At 34.5% G+C, this 22,163-nt stretch overlaps 1 protein-coding gene across 1 annotated transcript in view; it reads right to left on the bottom strand.

The window, feature by feature from the left end:
* Positions 1 to 2,466: 2,466 nt before the first annotated feature.
* LOC140147573 (uncharacterized) overlaps positions 2,467 to 22,163 on the bottom strand; it is a 79,228-nt gene continuing 59,531 nt past the window's right edge. Inside the window, exons 7-11 of the mRNA XM_072169353.1 lie at positions 18,897 to 19,309; positions 7,488 to 7,557; positions 5,805 to 6,009; positions 4,795 to 4,957; positions 2,467 to 3,411 (exon numbers count right to left, since the gene is read on the bottom strand). Coding sequence (XP_072025454.1) covers positions 3,310 to 3,411; positions 4,795 to 4,957; positions 5,805 to 6,009; positions 7,488 to 7,557; positions 18,897 to 19,309 — 953 coding nt within the window. The 3' untranslated portion in view covers positions 2,467 to 3,309. The remainder of the gene's footprint in view (positions 3,412 to 4,794; positions 4,958 to 5,804; positions 6,010 to 7,487; positions 7,558 to 18,896; positions 19,310 to 22,163) is intronic.

Genomic DNA, 22,163 nt, shown 5'->3' with positions numbered 1-22,163 from the left:
ACTTGGTATAATGTGATGTACATTTAAAATGACAAATGTCAAATTTACATGATATATGCATACAAGCACTGTACACATGGTATGTAACATAACATGATCCCTACAACCAGTATACAAATGGGTTATTCCAGTTGAAAGTCATTCACTTCCCATGAAAGACATGACCTTAATCTTCCACACTGGGAGTGTGATATTCAAACAGGATTACCTGAATGGACAACTCCATTTAAAATCTACAACCCCTGTGTGGGAGATTAAGGTAATGTCCTCTATAGGGGGTGTTAGGATTTCAACTGGAATAGCCCAACATTAATGGTCTATGAGTGTAATGGGTGAAATTGACAATATAATTTTACCATGGGGTTATATTTCTTCCATTACAAGATAGTTGGCATCTGTTTTTACATCACTCATACATAAATTTTATTACATTTCATGAACTTTAAATTGTATATAGAACATCAGTTTTTCCCTTATATACTTCATATTTTCAATAGTTTACCCTCAAACAAATCCATGAATCTAAGAGGAAATGCACATGCATATTGTTGCCAAGCAGTCTCTTTTCCTACATATGCACAACATGCATAATAAGTTGCACAGCATTAGCTGCCTCGGGATGGTAAGAAAGTTATCAAATGCTTGCTAGTACTGATTCTATATGGTAATGATATTGAATGGTAATCAACCAATGAACTGCCTACAATTTATGTATGAGTGATATAATAACAGAATCCTAGTGTATACAGTGTCTTCAATAGAAACATGTCAAATTTTGTTTCATATCCAAATCACTCCATCTTCTTCAATTGTACTGTGATCAGTCCTTAGATAGGAATATCAAGTATCAAGAAGCAACAATCCAAGCAAGTCAATATGATGAGGACAGTTTGGGATACCACAAATATAAATAAAGCCATTATTGTTACATTTGTTGAGGAGAACACCCACAGTACTGCAGCTCTGCAATGCATACACTACAAGATACCTACTGGGACCACCTGCACGGGTACACCATTGCCAAGGTGCCTACCTGGTACACACAGAGTGTACCTACACAGAGCCAGTGATGCTACTACACAGGATCCACCAGCAGTGGTACTGCACTGGTACTACACTGGTACCTTGGCGACAGTGTACCTGTGCAGGTGATCCCAATAGGAATCTTGTAGTGATAGTTTCTTCGTGTTAATATCATATAATTCCAACTGGTGTGGTTTCCAATAAAGGGAACACATCACTATAACTGCCTTACAGCATTTCTCATTGGTTTTTTATGCAATATATTCATTTGAGTGACCAATTAAAATACAGCTTCTAAATATATAAGCTAAATCCCTTTCAGCTGTAAACTGATTCTTAACATGTTGCTGATTGGTTCAACAAATCATATACAGTCTTCTTGTAGCCAATCAGTAGGTAGTACTCATGCGGTTAAGCCTCTTCAGCCCAACCACCATTCTTACTACATTGCTGATTGGCTCAACAAATCATATATAGCCTTCTTGTAGCCAATCAGTAGGTACATAGTATTCTCTGGGTTAATAGAAAGCACCTTGAGTAACATTACATCACATCAGAACTGGTAATGAAAACTAACCCATTTTTATAATCATAAAAATTAATGTCCAATGAAAACAAATAAATCAGATGAGGATGCAAATACAAGGGCAACAAAGTATCAAAGAGTAGGAAGCAGAGGCACTTCAGCAGCCATTTGTTTTCACTTAAGCAACACAAACTTCAGAGCATATCTAGACTGCATTGAACATAGCAGTAAACTTTGGAAGTATCAGAAATAAAGTGAAACAATAATAGCAAACAAACACTGTAGCTAAGAAAACAATGGAAAGCAGCAAAAGGTGTTTCAGAAATGCGATAAAATACTTTAGTAAGGGACTGTAACTTTTGAAGACAATGTGAAATCCAGAAAGCAACATAAACATCATAAGATAACAGGAATGTCACAGAGCAATAATATTTAATAAAGTAAGAAAATGTTCAAAAGAGCAACAAAAACAGTCTAAAGCAACAAAAACTTCACAGCAAAATGGTCATAAGTAGTTGGTACTTATAGTGCAATATGCGCTTGATAAAGAAACAGGAATGTGAAAAGGTAAAGCAAATTGGAAAGAAAAAAAAAGCAGTGATAACAGTAGAAAACTGTCCAAGCAACAGATCTTCTGAAAGCTACAAATAAAATAGCATTAGACTTTTGGGAGCTACAAATGTTCAATAGAAGCAAATGTAAGGGGAGGACATGAATAGGGATCTACTTTCAATAGAAGCCAATTTAAGGGGAGGACATGAATAGAGATCTACTTTCAATACTGTTAATGGTTAAATGACTAAACCTTCCAAAGTAAACCCTCTTCATTACCAATCCTGAGTGAAACAAAACAACTTTAAAAATCTAATTTATAGTTGACGTGGTACAAAAAGATAGCAAAAAATTACAAAAATATCAAAATAAGCACAAAACTGAAGGTTTCTACGATGCCAATCTAATCAATCATCTCGTGTCTCTTTTGAGGAAATTGTAACAAAAGATATTCCAATAACTGTTTCTATATTTAATGTTCACACACGACATGTACATTTGAAAGCAAGAAGTACATCTCATACAATTCTACAAGTCTATATGACATTGTAAATTATGCACATTTCGAAAAATTTACGCTACGCAATGTTGTTACTTATAAGCAGCTGGCTACAACGGTCAGAGCTTCTGCAAGTACACTGTATACTTGTATGCACACAGTTACTACGCATGCGCATTGACACAATGAATGGCACATACACCTCTGTCTGAAAATTAAATACACCAACAGTAGTTGGTTTATCCTTCACTTTTTCTGCATTATAATATTCACCTCAACAAGACTTAAATGATTGGACATCACACATCCTCCATCTTGACATCATATTCAAATGAATCTCTAATCAATAATTTGTCTTCAGTAGAGAGATTCATTTGGTAGGATTGTTAAGATCATAAACTAATACTTTTGTTTTAGCAGTGGGTCATATACAAGATCTAGCAAGTAAGTGCCCTCATCATGTATATGACCCACTGCTAAAATCAATATCACTTCCATGTAACGAGGTTGCATCATTAGCAACCAAGTCTCGCGGGAAAAGCAGTGGACCAGTTCATCTGTGATCAAGCCAAGATGGCGAAAGCTCAGATTTGTGAGTAGTAATTTTGGACATGGCTAACAAAAGTATTAGTTTATTTCAATAATCTGTCTTATTTTTGTACCACATCAGCTATCTACCTAATGCCCTAGCTATACACTGCAGTTGTCATCATGTTTTGCTGGGAGTTTGCTTCAATCGCACTTTCATAAATTCTGGTCTTTCCTTCACCTCCTGAAGTGATGCATCCTTTTCTTTAGACTTCTCTTCTTCCTGTATACGAAATAGTCAAAAATGCAAAGAAGGTCATTAGAAAAACACGATAAAATGAGAATACTTCACCAGCTACTAGAGAAGTGTGGCACTCGCTTGCCCATGACAACAGACCAGTAATCTTATGTGTCAAAGCTTTGTTTTGTGCAGAGCAGCGCTCATGAAGGGAAAACAAAGCCTGGCATTGGTCACTCATTAACAGGGCATGCTCATCAATCAGAGCAAAAGAGTGCCATACTTCTCTGGAAGCTAGTGTACAACAAGTTTTCTATGTTTTTAAAGACTGCTTCTTCCAAGTTCCATCTACAACATTAGAAGTCAATAATATGAACTTGACCAGACTTAATACTGTATAATATTGCTGCAATATATTTCTGAACTTGATATGTATATCCTGGCTTCATACATTGTGGCCTAAAATACACTTAGTAAAGAAACAATGTCAAATCATTCAGAGTGATAGCAATTACTGCCCCACATTTGTGGTAAGAACTACATAATGAACTAAGCAGGGAATACAAGCTTCATAAATGCTGCTGACAACTCATCTTATGCACCAAGTATTCAATTAAATATTGCACACTAATTTAGTATTTTTTCAACTATCCCCATAGTTGCAACTATTTTTAGTGGTAGTTGTGACTTTAAAAAAAATGTTGTTGACATTGGTCTGGGTCTATATTATGTCAAGAAATAAATTTTTTGCAGAACAGTGTTACAAGTTTCAGGTGTTTGTACAATGTGTTGCTTGCTCTATACAGATCATACAATATGCCTATTTATGCTTTTTTGGGTACTATATATATGGTTCACCTCAAGGTCGGTAATGACATAGGTGCTGGGCATCATATCGAATTCAGTTTTCACGTTCAGTTAGCCGAGCAGAACATACATGCACCAAGTACAATAGTGGTTTGTCAACATGCTTGTAGTGCAACCACAAAAAAGCACTGATATCACAACTGAACTTGAGGTGTTGAGGTGAACCACAGAGTAAGATACCAATAACTTGTATTCAGATTATGACCTCCGAATAGTCATCAAAGTCATTGTAGTTATGACTAATTTGGTGCCAACTAGTTGGCTCTAAAAACACTAAAAGTCGTGCAACCCTAGGTGCTATAAGGTGTTTATAGTAGGAATTCCAATTGAATGAATGCAGCTTTCAATATCGTGATGAATTTTTGCATACACTGCGCAATGTACGCCAGCATGTGAGACTGCGAGTAACACGGACGTGATTGGTTAGCATTGTATCCAAGGTTGTGTGTTCACGTTGTAGTTTGAAATATGCGATATACGCTCGTGGATGGATCTAGTGCAGTTGTTGAAAGCTGAGTTCATTCAATTGGAATTCCTACTATAATTTAACACATGCATTACCATTTTTAGTCTTTCCATAAGTTTGACTTCCATGCTTGTCCTTCTTTCCTCCTTTACTTTGTCCATTTCTTTCTTCTTTTCTGCCCTCTTTCTCTCTTGGAATCTCTTTTCTAGTTCAGGTTTAGAATCAATAGGCACTTTACCGACACCATGTGTCTTGATACTGTGGATATACAAAAACATGCATTACTTTGAAAATTTTAAAATAAAGTTGCATTGTGATTCCTTATGCATTAGTGCTTACACCTGTCTAACTATTCAACAAATAATCAAACTCGTGCCATAAGCGACTGATTTTGAGATGTTAGATGGGCATAACCACCAATGCCTAAGAAATCACAACCTCTCAAATAATAGTTTTTTCACTAATTCCTTCCAGGGGGTAATATATAGTGCCAAATATAAACCTGCCACATCCGTTGTATTGCATTTTAGCCACTACTGGATTTTTACGCAAGTGTGATAATAATAATGTTGAAAACAATTCCAAGAAGAATTCTGTGTGATCGATAGATAGTAAATGAATTTACTATAAATATAAATTGCTGTTTTTACTGTGTAACATCATTATATTGACATTTAAACACACAATGACATATATTCCTGTGTTGTACTTGCAATACGTGGGCTTTGGATGTCGACTTTTTCACATGATGCACTCCGTATTTTGGCTCTCCCTTGCAACTGCGTCATATTGTGAATCGATCGAATTGTTTTATAGTAAAAAGCCTTTTTTTTGCCTTGGTCGTTCTTCGCTCTCAGCGAATCGTGTAAAGCACTCCATTTATCAGATAAAGTAAATTGCTGCAAACCTTTGACGAGAGCATACTTTTGCCATGTTGACAAGGTACATGACGTGTATGATGCATAAAGCACACATACTAATACCTTCTCAACACTGCAGAAATACGTTCTTGTCAAAGGTTTACAACAAAACACTATAGGGACTATTTATAGAGTGCATTATAGGTCATTATGCAAAAATCCTGATGATATGAAATGAGTTTTACCTCATCTTGAGATCTCTATGAAGCTGTTGGTGATTACGTGAAGACTTGACAGGGTTTGGTAGTGGTTTGGGATGAATCAGTTTCTCTTCATCTTGATATGGATGCTGCAGATCTAACGGGGATTTATGTTGGTTGGGGCCTGCTGGTGATGGAAGATCATTGGATTCATCTGAAGATAGTGATGAGATGCGACCAGAAGAATTCACTGAAAATGGAGAGCAAAATGCAAGAACTCATGTTAAGATTTGTATACTGCTCCCATCTTATGTACATTGTTACTTTTGGGCATAAATTATTACAAGTTCTCAAATATTAACTTTTCATATCTTATATAATTACAATTTAGCACCTATTAATCATTATCTTCTTCCCCAACACATGATGAATGACTTTCCAATGTACATATCACACATATATCACACAACATTACCTATTATGCAATAATTCCTTCCCAAACTTAGATGATATCACCCACAAAGCTTTTGGCATGATTTTTGCATTAAAAGCCATGATCCGCATTTTGCCAATATATGTATTTGAAGTTGAAATCATGCCCCTAGAGTTCCCATGTAGCATCATGATTTCCAAATGATTTAACAAAAGTATGTGCATGCTTGCTAATATTTTGCCTGCCAGGGCAATAAGTGCATTCATTAAGTAACAATGACAAAGAACTTTTATGTGTTGATTTGTTATGTTTTCATATGGTTTGGTGCCGTTTCATAACATCACAAGTTTGATGTTGTACCAGTCTGGTGACATATAATCCGATTCATCAGGTACTCTTATCGTCCACATAATACACGTATCACCAAATCATGTGTGCATTATCACATACAATATGATAATGATAGCCTATCACTGATTCATCAGCTACAGGCTGTATCAAAATGATTGGTACCCATCAGAATTGATGGTTATTGAAAAGCCTGCCTCTTCCAAATGTAACGTATTATCTTCTTAAAATGACCATAATTTGTAGTTATATGACTGTTTATCCAGTAGCGTAGCCAGCGGGGTAGAGTGCCCCCCTGACAAAAAAATGAAAGAAAAAGGGCCCCTCTGACAAAAAATGAAAGAGAAAATCAGGAGGGCAAAGGAAAAGAAAAAGGGCAAGGAGCCCTTTTCTAGCAAAATTCAGGGCCAAAATAGTGTAAAATACAAAATTTTCCACGCTACGCACAAGACATTGTAAACAATAAAGCCCTTTATTAGCGGATAATGGGCTAAAATAGTGTAAATGCCATTTTTTTCAAGGCTACGCAGCACATCATCCCAATAAGGTCCTTTTCGGGAAGTTCAAAGACATACAGTCTCTATGTATTGTATGATGCAACTGCAATTTTTTTCGTCTGTGCCCCAAAATTTTTATTTTGCCCCCCCTGACCAAGAAAGCTGGCTACGCCCCTGTGTTTATCACATTCATAAACAAATTATGTTGATCCTATATTGCATTTTGATGTGGCAGGGATATTTATATCACCAAAAATTGATGGGTACCAATCATTTTGATACAGCCTGTACTCTTATCGTCCACATAATACACGTATCACCAAATCATGTGTGCATTATCACATACAATATGATAATGATAGCCTATCATGTGTGTGTCTTGGCAACTAATGTGCTATCTGATAGTGATAACACTATCCAAACTATCTATCTGACTAGATGTGCACTTACATCGATGGTGATATGGAATTTCATCATCGTCGTCATCTTCTTGGTCGTAATCAGGCTCAGGAGGGGCAAACTACTTGGGGGAGGGGGAACTGTAAAATGAGATGAGATAACAAAAAAAAACTTGTATGTTTGTGTGATACTACAATGTCAAAGTGCAACAAATAAAAGTTGAAAAGAACTGCATGTAAAAGGACCAGTTAGAGATGAAATGTAGAAGTATAATGGAAATGATATTGATGCCCTTATTAAAATAGTATGGAAAATACATTTTGGATTTTTGACTTCATTATATGATAATCTATACGTCAATGGATCTTGGGTTTCTCTACCGGTAGTGAGTTTGACCGACACTCCTTTCCACAATACAATATGCATATTGCATAACAAAGCAGATGGACCAACCTCCCATCTCTATCTATTGTTATGCAATACACCTGTTACCGTGTGGGAAACAATTTCTGTCACACTGACTACCAGTAGAAAAACACAGGATTCATGTATCTATATAGAATGAAAAAATCACAAAAGTAACTATTTTGAATAATAGCTGATTTCTTGTTCTATTTTATGAATTAACCATATTCCATATTGTGTAATGTATAACACAACCTTTATCTGCACTGAATAACACCACACTTGCCATATTGGCACAGGTATAAGACTTGTTGTGTATGGTGCTTGCAATGAATGGTGAACAGGCAGTACGTTACTAGTTCTAAGAAACAAACTGGCAAGAATGATCATCAAAAGTGAAATATACAACACGACCTTTAAATTTTCACAAAACAACTTACCCAACTTGTCATAATTTTTGATAAATCAGTTCAATCAATTCGATCAAACAGGATTGACAACTCTTAATGCTTGGTTACTGGTTTATACAATGATTAAAGTTTAAATACAAAATCTAGCACATCAAATTTGTATTAACAATAACAAAACAAATATACTGTTTTGGACCTAATTTATACCTCTCCCCTATTAACAGCCTCCTATGGACAAATGTCTAAATAAATGCCCAATGCACCTAACTAAAGTCTTGTCAAAAACATTTATACATTCCAGCTTAGATTATGATGATTTGGTCTTCAGATACATACACTGCATTTTCATTGATTATGTGTAAATTCCCATTGACTTACATTTCATAATTTTAATAATGAGCGCTCCCCAAAAGTGACTGAGGCACACTTGGAGTTAATTATATTGAATTAATTAATGCAGCAACACTGATGTTATGTTCACCATGCAAAGTTACAATAACATTTTTGAAAACATTTTTCATACAAGCTTTAAACAAAATAAACAAAAGCTACTTTCTTAAGGGATCTAAAATGAGCGTTTATTACGTTTCGACAGTATTTTTGTGGGACATGAGAGCACCTCAGACCTATCGAATTGCATTCTGAATCTGAAGCATGTCTTTCTGATACCAAATAATTTTCATTTTTGAAAATCACAATATAATACAAATTTTATGACAAATTATAAAAATTTGATATTTTTCAAATTTTGATATATAACAGTCCTCAAGTAAATTATATAAATCTAATGATATATTCTTAAAGTGTATGTAGCAGGAGGAAAAGCCGACGGTCAATTGAAAATTTTGACCTTTCATATTGAAGATATGGATTTTTTCCCAAAAAGACCTAATTTTTTTTGTGTTTTGGGAAAAAAATCCATATCTTCAATACTGAAAGGTCAAAATTTTCAATTGATCGTCGGCTTTTCATCCCACCTACATACACTTTAAGTATAAACCATCAGATTTATAAAGTTTACTTCAAGTACTGTTAAATATCAAAAATATCAATTTTAATGATTTGCCATAAAATGTGTATTAAATTGCTAATTTCAAAAAATCAAAATTATTTGATATCAGAATGACATTCTTCGTATTCAGAATGCAATTCGATATGTCTGATGTGCTCTGATGTCCCAAAATAAATACTGTCCAAACGTTCATACCCCAGCCCTTAAGGCAGTTCAATCCTTACATTTCAAGGATTGCACATTTAAAAAAATGAACATTTGTGCATAAACATTATGATTCTTGTTGAAAAGGACTTGCACCATATTTTACCTCACTTTAGTGCTCTCAGTTGAATATACTCATATTCATATCGGTTTATGTCAAGTATGATGATGAATACATTAACAAGAATTATACAACATAAACTGACTTAGACCTAGTAACTCTATATGATGCATGCAAAACAACAGGATGATAGTAAGATAAGGGGATGAGGGGAGTAAACTGGGGTAATAATTACTATTAACAGACTGATACCTAGTAACTCGATATATGATGCATGCAAAACAACATGACAGTAAGATGAAGGGATGAAGGGAGTAACTGGGGTAATAATTACAGTACTGACTGAGACCTAGTAACTCGATATATGATGCATGCAAAATAACATAATGACAGTAAGATGAAGGGATGAAGGGAATAAATTGTGGTAATAATAATTGCAGTATTAAGTCAGACCTAGTAGCTCTATATGATGCAAGAAAAACAACAGAATGACAGGGAGTAAACTGGGGTAATAATTACAGTATAAACTCAGACAAAGTAACTCTATATACATGTATGATGCATGCAGACAAAACATGATGATACTAAGATAAAGGGATGAACTGGGGTAATAATTACAGTATTAACTCAGACCTAGTAGCTCTATATATTAATGCATATGCAAAACAAAGCATGATGATAGTAAGATATGGGGCTGAGGGGAAGTAAACTGGAGCAAAATGTACTATAGACATGTAGGTTAAATAATTGTATTGTGGACAAAGAAAAGTGTAACATGGAAAAAGATTGAATAAATTAATACACATTTATATTTCAGTTTCAATGATGAAGCACAGCAAGTTTGACCTACCTACTGAATACAACTACATTGGTTAGTGTGAGATAAGAGCTAGAATCCATGGTTTGTAACCATTCCCTTTTGCTGTTCTTTTCATTTTTTGGTTACTTATATTTTATACTACAGCATCTAATAATACCCTTTGTTCTGTTATTCATAAGGTGATAATCAAGTGTTAGGAATGCTATATAGTTATAGGGTTAGGATTAAGACTAGAGTCATAATTATGTTAAGGTTTGGGTGCAAATGGACACTACATAAATTATAAGAACTATTTTGATTGGTTACAAAAATGGCTATATCATCTATTGAGCCAATCACAGATATAAATGGTAAGAATGGTCAGTAGTGTTGAAGGGAAGTAAGTCTAAAAGCTCTATTGTGATTGGTTATCAGATGATTATATCACATAAATAAAAGCTCTATTTTGATTGGTTATCAGATGATTATATCACATAAATAACCAATTAGGGGTACTATAAGAAAGACAATAGTGCCCATGGGAATATATTATATTGTTTTTACATAAATCCTTTTCGTTGGCGATTGGTTTAGATTGGTGAATTTATTCTCAATTAAATCCTCAAATGAATCGCTTCCAGAGGTTACATAAAAATATTGAAACTTTATTGGCTATTAATAATGCACTATATTATGTAATCATCACTGACACGTCAAGGTTATCATTTCTTTCTTTCTGAAGGTCACCATATCTACAAATCCATATCACGTATGGTGAAAGTCATTTATATTAAATACAAGATTCATATGAAATGTAATAGTACTTTTTTGTTAAGTCTTCTGTGTAATGTCATCTATCTTATTACCGTATTGGTCCGAGTATAGTCCCACCCGTTTTTTATGTGAAATTTTTTCACAATTGGGGTGGGATTATACTCAATTTCAACAACAACAAAAAAAAGAAGAAAAAAAAGAATTTTTTTTTTTTTTTAAAGTTTATTTTTCGGTTTGGAGTGTCCCTGGACCTAGACCTAGATGCTAGGATCATTCATGGTTGACCTAAAAAAAAAAAAAAAAACTCTCATACTCTATTAATGATTTCAAAATGCATTGAATTTGAAATCATTAATAGAGTATGACATGAAAACAAAGTATCAATTTTCATATTAAAAATACAAAATATCTTGAATTTTTTTTTTTTTTTTTTTTTTTTTTAAAATTTTTTTTTAGGTCAACCATGATTGATCCTAGCATCTAGGTCTAGGTCCAGGACACTCCAAAACCGAAAAAAACTTAAAAAAAAAAAAAAAAAAATCTTTTTTTTTTTTTTTTTTTTTTTTTTACAATTTCTGAAATTTTTGAAAAATGGGGGTGGGATTATACTCGAACGTGGGACTATACTCGGACGAATACGGTATTAGCAAAGTATCAAATACCATTTGAAAGTACAGTATTATTGGGCTAATACATTCAAAGTCCACACTCCCCCTGTAGAAGTAAGAAATATCTTCCACACAGGGAGTATAAATTTCAAATTGAATTACACATTAACCAACTCTATTTGAAACTCAGCTTCCATCTGTGGAAGATTCAGGTTGAATCAATCGTTCTCAGAGGGTGTATGAAACTCAAATGCAGCTGCCTACATGTAATGTGTTCATTCCATTTGAAATTCATACTCCTTCTGTGTAAGATATTTCTAGCACCTTCCAAAGTGGTAGTGTGGATTTTAAATGGAATAGCTCAACCATTATAAAAATGGCTTCACTTGAGCGTGATTTATTGACACGTACAATCAATATGGTGGTTTAAGTATTTTCATGATAAAACAAAAATGCTATAGTTTAGCATAAAATACATAAAAAAAAGAAAATTAACAGCATGCAATGGAATGATAATGTTAATTATAATCATAGGTATATATAAGCAAAATTGTTGTAATGTTTGATATGAAATTGAGAAATGTTGAATATTCATACAGGTAGAAGATGACTTTGGATGATTGTTATTATAATACATACAGATGTCATTCATTGTCAGTTTGAGACTTTATATTTTCTGATACAGTATTAGCTTGACAAATGAAAACTGCTTTTCCAAATTCCGCAAGTCCACTACAAATATTAAGTGATCAAATTAAAACCGAGACTGCGTGTATTATTGTATATGCAAGCTATTGCTTGCAAGTAAAATATTTTGGTGGAATGAACAAGTTTTGGAAAAGCACTATTCAGATGCAAGCAATGAAGCATACATCCTGGTTTCAGAGAAACATGGTAATCACAAGTTGACCTGGTATACCTTTAAACATTCACTATGATTCAGTTGCACACATTTTTTCATGATTTCAAACTCTGAACTTTCCTCCTCTTCATCAGGTTGTATAGCCATACACAATACATTTATATTCTCAAGTGTACAGTTTAATGTAGAACTGCACTGATATTTATTGGTCTGCATATACATCCAATAAGAATTTGGAATGCTTTTTCACTTATAAAATGTGAATTTTAGCAAATGCTGTGTTAATTTAGGCCTAAAGCTTGCAAAATGCTTTCAAAGCAGATATACTGAACTCAAAATTGACTTCACCTGCAAAGTCTCCCCTTTTGATATGCTGCTTTGCATATTTTAGGCCTGAGATTGAGATGTTTCCTTTAGATGGTATGCACATAGCCTCATTCCCCAAGGTGGCTGGTATACCTATTGTTCTATGGGCCATTCTGATTCATGTTTTTTTTGCTTCTAATATCAGGGCTGTGACACTCGTATTCAAACCCTGTATAAAAATTGAAGTCACTTTACGGCAACTTAATTGACACATCGGCAGTTTGAGTGACAGTTGCTAGGCTTTTTCAGTACACCTAGTAACGTCCTGGTAACGCTCAGGCACCTTAGCCTAAAATTTACGCACGGTTCACAGAACAACGTTGTGCGTACTTCTGCCACGGTGGAACAGACTTATCCTATATTCAATTGACAAGTTCGTATTTGATTGACAGTTGCTGGGCATTTTCAGTACACCAAATTTATCCAAGATGGCGCCCATCGACTGCCAATTTTTCGGACCCTTTCCAGCAAAAATACAGCTTATTTAGCCAGTCTCGTCATAGGGTCATCGAACAGAATATTTTCCTAGCATATTGAGCTAACTCCTCAGCTATTTGGTTTTTCACAATATGATAGTAATAGAAAGATTCGACCAAATGTTTGCCGTTTTTCGCCATTTAATTTTTTTGGAAACGATGACGTAAACATTGCATCATCTCTTCCACAGGTTATACACTCCTACACGTACCAGGGTACAGCTAGGCCATCACATGCATGAAGGCGCATAGGCTGAATGACTGACTTCATTTGCGCATACGAGTGGCTTATCCTATAGTATATTAGTACTCGAGAATCCTTGCTAATATCCAAACAACAGTTGGAGCTATTAAAATCAAAACTTAGAATCAGAATGTTTTGGTGCTACATGTATATATAGTATGACACAACATCTGACCACCCATCTTTAATGTACAAAAAGGCATAATGTTTGATATGTTAAAACTGTTAATTGATGAAGTAAGTATATGAGTTAGTCTATTACTCAATATGATCAACTCATCTCTAGTAGATCTGTGTTAGCACTGCAAGGAAATATGATTACATTTTATTATAGGAATAGCTGGAGGAATAGGGTCATCAAGAAAAAGGAATAATTATAGCGTTGGCTCTGAAGCCAATGTAGTCGTCATGCAATGATGGAGCTAGGAAAGTAGGCGACGTCAGAAAGAGGGAGCTAGGAGTATGAATGTCCTACAACTTACGGGGCAAATCATCAATCTCATCATCGTCATGGTCATATAATAATGCTACACCTGTTGAAACAAGCATATTTTATTCCATATTTGGGTCCATTAAATCTAAATGCTATTATATTGGCTATATAATAGTACCTTATGCCACTCAGGGATTGCACTACTAGAATAGCAGATCTATAAGGGCTCATATTGAAATTCCCTTACACAGGAAGGTGTGCGCCATCCTGCAGCTTTCCTGTGCTAGCCGCCTTTTGTTAAAATCCTGGGCAGGGTGTATCACTGATGCATATAATCCATCCATTTTATGACCGAGCTTTCCTGAGGCGCGCGCTTAGCGAGGGGAATCCTGCCTTCTTTCTGTGTGAAAACGTGGTAGGGTATTTCAATATGAGCCCTAAATATACTGGACTGTGAAACTTCAGAGAATATATCTTACCCCTCCCAGAATCCTTTGCAACATGATGTGTTGCCTTATTACATCAAATGACACTCATATTACTTTTCCTCTGTTCATGGAGGTACTTTTTGTCAATATCTACAGATGTTGCACCAGATAGCAGATCAGTAGCGAAAATTGAAATGGAAGCAATGAATTGTGGGAAGTGTAAGATACATGTATTCTATGGTAAAGTTTCTTCCCAGTAAAGAGAGAAATAGCAATTTACTTTTATTTATTAAACGATGCATCAATTCCCTGTTACTATGGCAACATGAAACTCCCTTTGATTTTCTGAAGTGAGCCATATATCTTGATGAACTTAGATTGTCATTTACTGAGCCACATGGATTTCTAGTTATTAGCTGATTGCTAGTGGATTGATAGTCGTATGTGGTCGCCAGACTCACCAAAGCATAGCGTTTTTAATGAAGTTTTTGACACTTTGTCAGAAGCCAAACTAGCCGGTATATTGATTAGCAGTCACAAGTTTCAAATTCATTACCAGTTGAATTCATTCAAGGCAATTGAAAGGGCTATTACACTTGAAATCTGGCATACCTCTGTTGAACATTGGCTTAGGAAGATTTTCAACATGGGGAAGGGTTGAAAATTGAAAAAATGTTGGTGAGCCACCCTGGGGGTACCTGGGGTGTTTCCCCCTTGGAGTCAGAAAATATTGCAAAAAATAGGTAACAAACACCCATTTTCCCTCTATTTTATCACAATTTTTTAACTTCACCTAGGATTATTGGGGGGCAAAATTATTGAGGGGGCTGAGTCCGAGTTCCTAAGCCTATGTTGAAGATTTAAGAAACATCTTTACAGAGGGACTATGTTTTTCAACTGGAATTGGCTAGTATTTTGAAATCAATACTCTTTTCCTCTATTCTCCACAACTGGAGTGAGTATTCCAAATGGCGGTTACCCAATTTCCTATTCTATTTGAAAGCCATACTTCCTCTGTGAAAGACTTTAGCTAAATCTTCCACAGAAGGAGTTTGAACTTCAAATGGAATAGCCCATATTAGCAGATGGATCTCGCCTATATTAGCAGATAGGCGAGATCTGCTTGTTCTCTGTTGGCAGTCTTCAGTGAACGACTCTTTTCAGAGTCATCAGTAGACAAGGGGCGGTCTACATGTCTCATTCTTAGGTACTTTGTCCTGAAGAAGTCAGAGCTACTCCTGACGTAAAGCTTGACAGTTCTAAACTTGTCCGACGGCGAACCCGCTAAAACCCAATAATTGGAATAGCCCAATGCACTTTCTCTGTGACCACAGACTATCTCTACATTCTATGCTGTGACTTTGGCAAAGACAGAATGGCCGGTAGCAGTTTCCTCAATTGCTACTAGCATTTGGCACATTCTCCGCTAATGTGTTCAAAATGCCATTTTTGTGTCCCTATAGTCTTGTGCCACATTCAGATTTGTTACATCCCTGAGAAATTACTTGCATTAATATAACTTATACTTAGAAGTTTCTGAAACTATTACAGTTTACGATTCTGTATGATTTTCATGAATTCTTCATGGTTGATATTGTATCATTTGTGAGACCAAACGTGAGTACTTTATCAGAGAATACACCATATAATCACCATTGATTTGACTCTCAGTGACTGTTACTATATCATCCTCCCAACAATATGATAAAACAATTTTGTTTTATTTTGAGGTCAGTAATAGTTAGCAGTTACACAATTAATATCTATGAATTTAATGGTGTTTATCTATTTGTCCATTTGCTTCCAAAGTTCAAGAGAAAATCACACATTCCAAAAGATTATTTAAAATGCAAATTAACTAATTTTGATATAAAGGTTATATAAACATAGTTTGTTGTTGTTGCTTTATTAAACAAGTTATTGAAATACCTCCAATAATTATTATCAAGATGATGAAGTTGTGCCATCAAAGTTTCAATTCAACCAAATTTGATCCTATTTCCAATAACAGAAAAATGCAGCACTAATGTTTAAGATTATAAAAATATTATTCTGTTTTGCCAAAATGTAAAGTCCTAATCCTGAAGTTGCAACTAAGTGACAATAAATGTCAAATTTTGCAGATATTTGGCATATGTTGGGAATTTAAGGGCCATATGTATGTTTTCTTACAAATGCAATTATAAAATGCTCTTCATCTTTCTATATTTGTTATTTTTAATAATTGGTTAATATAAAATGGAAAATGTAATGGCTGAAACAATTAGAGCGCATATCCTGATAAAAGACTTTGAACAGTCTTTAGGCTTGATTGTCACAGCTTACAAAAAATATTTTGGGCCTTTAATTATTTCCAAAAATTGTTCCAAATATTAAATTTGACTATTGCCAGTTAGTTCCAACTGAAGGATTCGGATTAGGGGTTTAATTTGGCGAAACTGGATCATATTTATTAAAATCCAAAAATATAGTGTTCTATATTTTTCTGGAATCAGGAGTAGGCCTAGATAATTGCCTGGATAGATGCTGACTGTTGTCTGGATTTCTTGCCAAATTATCCCATAACACTAATAATGTAATATGAACCAATCCAAGCAGCATCAAGGTGTAAAGGTTAAATTCCTTCCCTGTCTTCTATCTTCTCCGTCTTATGAGGCCAATGCTTTCAAGTTTTTTCTTAAATTTCAGAAGCTACTGGACTGGTTTCAGTTCCATAATCTAAAAATACCATTTTAAAACAAATATCTGTAAAGATTTAAACAGCAGGAATGAATTTAAACAGAATCACAATCATACACCTGTAGCAGCTGAAAATCAATTTTTGGCATTATTTTGTTATTCTATTACGCAGCGGAAAATCATTTGTGGCTAGACATGTTTCAGACAGATTATGTGTGCTCTAGTTACATTTTGATGTTAATTGCTACATAATTACTAAATGTTGCAAGTGAAGCAAGCCTCAATAGAAATGATGTCCTGTCCTCACATACAAATTGAACCAATCATTCATTTAACCTTTATCATGATAGCGATATTATGTTGAAGCAGTGTTGAATTCACTTTAATGGAAAACAATGCTTAGTTTTACTCATATACTAGCAACCAATCAAATAAAATGAAAGCTTGATAAGAAGTAAAATAAATATTTGAAAACAATTAAATATGAGGAAATTTGGGTAAAATTAATTGCTGTACATAACTTCCTGTTTTTCTCACACATTTTGTTTATAACCGTGTCCAAAAACTAGACTAAATATTTCAGCTGAATATATGAATATCTGGCTCATATTACCTTTATCATGGAGATGAGAGGGCACAACTAACCAGGATGAACAAACATCACACTGAGCCTGGTCTATACCCTTACTTGCTTGTTGAAACCAAATGATATATTATTACAAATGTATTAAAAATCATTTAGTTCATCAAACCTATCAAAACTGAAACTGCAATATTTGATGGTGATGTACATGCATTGGTTACATGATAGGCATCATATTTTTTTATATTTATTAATATTATTCTGATGTTTCATGTAAATATATTTCTAAGCACTGTTTTTCAATTTAAGCTTCATTCTCACAATTGTTATTAAAATAAATAACTAAGTAAATGTAAGCATTTTATAGAGCGCCTTAGACCCGTAATTAAACGCTTTACATTTATGCTGCTACCACTAGGATATATCACACCTTTTGACAGCCAACAATAACGGCTCCAATATGAATACTCCATACAGAGCTCCCCATTTTACACCTGGATGGAGTGGGACAAGTGAGATAAAGTGTCTTACCCAAGCACAAGGCTCAAACTCACAACCTCACAGTAATGAGTCAAATACCTTAACCGTAATTGTGATTTTTTAAATACTATTCTTCTTTTTTTTACTTTATATTATATTATATTATATTATATTATATTATATTATATTATATTATATTATATTATATTATATTATATTATATTCCCTTCCTTCCTTCCTTAAAGTGCAGCCTCAAATATGAGGAAAAACGCACTGCATGTGTGCATGGGTAGGAACAACTTGAACATAAAATTGTTTATATCATATTATAATATATTTCCCAAATTTACTGGACTATTCTAGTGAGGAAAAAGACACATATTGGAAAAGGTTGGTTCACAACACAAAATGCATGCTGCAGTCAAAATTCAGCAGTAACCTGGATCCTGTCCTATTCCCATAAATCTTTATTACATGTCCGAATATGGACTATATCACAAATGTTAGGAGATTAGGCCAGGATTCAAGTTATTGCCAAAACTCATGCTGAAATAGATAAAACACAAACAAAGGAAGTATTAAACAACTGGAGGAATGAACAAGTAAACATCACAACACACTCATGCAATAACTTACATTGATGATGATACATGTACCATTACTTGTATTGTTGTTGATTACAGGCGCTGTATTTATAATCTTAGGTGGTGGTTTAAATTCAAATGTTGACATTGGTGATATGCGGGGTGATACCGGTGGCTTTTTAGGCGCTGCTACCGGTGGTGGTTTCTTAAACACCCCTGGTGGTGCTTTGTACTCTGCTGAAGGTGACCTGAGAAATGTCTGTGATGATGAAGATGAAGGTGGTAATGGTGTGGATGTTGTCTCTCCTCTCCATGACTTGGATCGGGCATGCATCGGAGGAGGCTGAATAGTGGTAGGGGACGGTGGCTCAGGGGTCATCGACCCCCTTCCTGAGTAGGATTTTCTCTGTGGTTGAATTTCGGCTGGATTGAATACTTTGAGAAATGTTGGAACAGCGGCTGGAGCTGAATGCATTTGAAAATAAAACAAAATATGGCATGGTGAGCAGCAAATTATACATGGTACTAATGAAAAATGTGGCATTAAATATTTATGACTTATGTAGGCGGCAAAATAAAATGGCAATGCTTATCCACTTCTAAATAAACCTACTGCAGCAAAATGTGGTATATTTAGAAACTGCTCAAGGCTTCTCATAAATAAGCTTATCTTACAAACTCATCATTTAACTCAATTTGAACTACTCTGAATAAAGTATGTAGAAAATGATGCACTGACTCAAAGTTGACACAAGTATCACTAGTGTTCCTTAGCTACTAAATATTTCACCTGCCCCCAGCTATAGTCTTATTGCATCATTGATAAGTGTTTTGAAATTCAGTAATGATGCAAGTAAGACAATTTGGAGGATGAAAAAAGGGACATTACAAGATGATCTTTTGCTAAGTTTATGGATATAAAGTATAAAATATTCATATGCTTGCATTTTAAATGTGACTCACTCACTTACAGTTTTGTCAAAACAGATTCAAAAGAACATTTGAATCATATTAGCTAAAACAAAATATGACCATTAAATTACCTCATAAAATGCTTGTTCTAGATATCAAGAAAATCACAAAAGCTTGAGTTTGTCTCTTCAACCACCTTTATTTTTTAGGTTTCACAACATAGTACTGGAATTGGAACTTAATTTCTCTCAGTTCTGAGCTCCTTACACACATATCTTACCTTTGCAAGCACCGAGTTAATATTTCGTCAGAGCTAACATTTTGATTTCATTTTAATAACGACAAAATGGACATCCAATGATGTAACATGACAGTTACGATATTAAAGGTGTCAAAAGTGTCTACTCATGTGGAAATTTTATTTCCGAAATGTGAGAAACAGCTGCATACATAATAATAACACATTAAAAGGTTTCACATTTATAGCTGTGTTCACATTGTCGGACATACACCCAGCAGAACATGGTTGGCGCAAATTGCTATGAGTAGCAGTAGGCGCTGGAAAGAGTAGTGGCAGTGTGAATGATGGTCAGTGTAAGTTCCGCCAGGCGTACGTCCAACAATTTATTACTGACAATAGTCAGGACACCCTTTATCTTTTCTCTTTATCTTTCCTCAAGAATTTCACATAAACTCCATTCTTTCGACATTGCAACATGTAAAATGTTAAATTGTCTGCAGCAAGGAATTAATAATCTAATTTAACTCATAGATATAATTTTGTTAAAATATTCTTTAATCAAAGCCCACTCTGCACGTCTCTTTTAAAATATTGCCTACCACACAATGCCAAATGTTAATATTGACAAGAGTTGAACCAGCAGATGAACCGAGTTGTTATTACAATCTTCATTATAGTAATGTATATTCTGAAGATAAAGGGCATTACGTGATCCACAGCCTCATCCACCACTTTTCTCAAAAAAAGTTGAGATTTTTATACCACTGGAAACCTCTAACTATGTAATGTTTATGTACCAAATATTTCTTGCAGATTAATTAATTTAGCAAAAATATCATCAAAGTTGAATTACATTCTGGTATACCAAAACAAAATTCATCACAATGGCCTATGGAGCAGTGTAATACACATAATCATGCATAAATCACAAACGCAAAATCTGAATCAACTGAAATTTTGGGAATACGCTTATTTCGTTGATAGGTACTGAAAAATGTCATAAAAAGATGATGCTAGGATCACAAAATACTCCTTTAAAGCAAATGACTGATGTGCATGCTACAAACCATACTGTTCATATGACGTTGTAAACGATGGTTACATCTGCACGATCATGATAATTACTTCAGCAATTTATAATTACAGACTGCACCAAGGCCATTCATTACCATGTACTAATAGTGCATTAGAGAAAACAGTCTGATGAAGACTACTGGTATTTTTTCTAATGCCCATTTACATATCATAGTAATTTGTTGTGAAACTATATGTTGAAAGTGGAATACTGAACTTTGCTATCTAGTGAGTTGAGTACTTGTAGCAAACTGCTAGTTTAATTTAAAGTAATTGACTGAACTCGGTTTTATTTTGTTCACCTTGATGAAATGACCTGACAGCAACGTGACAACCTCCCACCTGGTGTATATTATTAAGTATGTAATCGTGACTGGATGCAAATGGATGGCAGTATAGTTGATATAACTTATTGAAGATTAATGAAGGCATGCTTGTTTTAATGCTGCATATAGGCATTGCACATAAATATATTCATCATGAAAACTATTTGCAATCTGTGCAATGCATTATATTGATAGACAAGCCAGTACATTAAAGCATACAGTCAGTGTCCAGAGCAAAAGTAGCTACCATTATGTGCATGAATAATTGGTATCCATTAGTTTTGGAAAGATATTTCATATTCAAATTCATATTTTCTTTCCATAAAAATCATTACAACAAAAGGCATCAAACATTATTACAACCACAATATGGAGGAAAAGGCTGGAAGACCAAAGAGGCCTGAATGTTAGCATTTCCCTAAACTCAAATGAAGTTACCAAAGCAAAGAAACTGAAGATTTAGAGATGAGTTTTATTTTGAATTGATTGCAGAAATGTTTTAACAGATTTTTAAGCCATCAGATTTTTATCTAAAGAATTCCAAAGAATGGGACCTCTTGTACGGATGTCATGATAAGAAAAAACTTTCTTGTTTTTGGTTCAGTTGAGGTCATTTACCTATCTTGTCATGAGTGTCAGAACATTTGGCAAATAAAAATAATTTAATCAAATGAAGAAGACAGCTCATGTAAAGAATGTATACCTAATGACCGCCTCTTCCAAAGGCAACATTGGATCCACTTGATGTCTGGCTTGATCTTAAAAT

The sequence above is a fragment of the Amphiura filiformis genome, chromosome 3, assembly GCF_039555335.1.
Source record: "Amphiura filiformis chromosome 3, Afil_fr2py, whole genome shotgun sequence".
NCBI classification, from domain to species: Eukaryota; Metazoa; Echinodermata; class Ophiuroidea; order Amphilepidida; family Amphiuridae; genus Amphiura; species Amphiura filiformis.
This window is presented reverse-complemented; position numbering and strand designations above follow the sequence as displayed.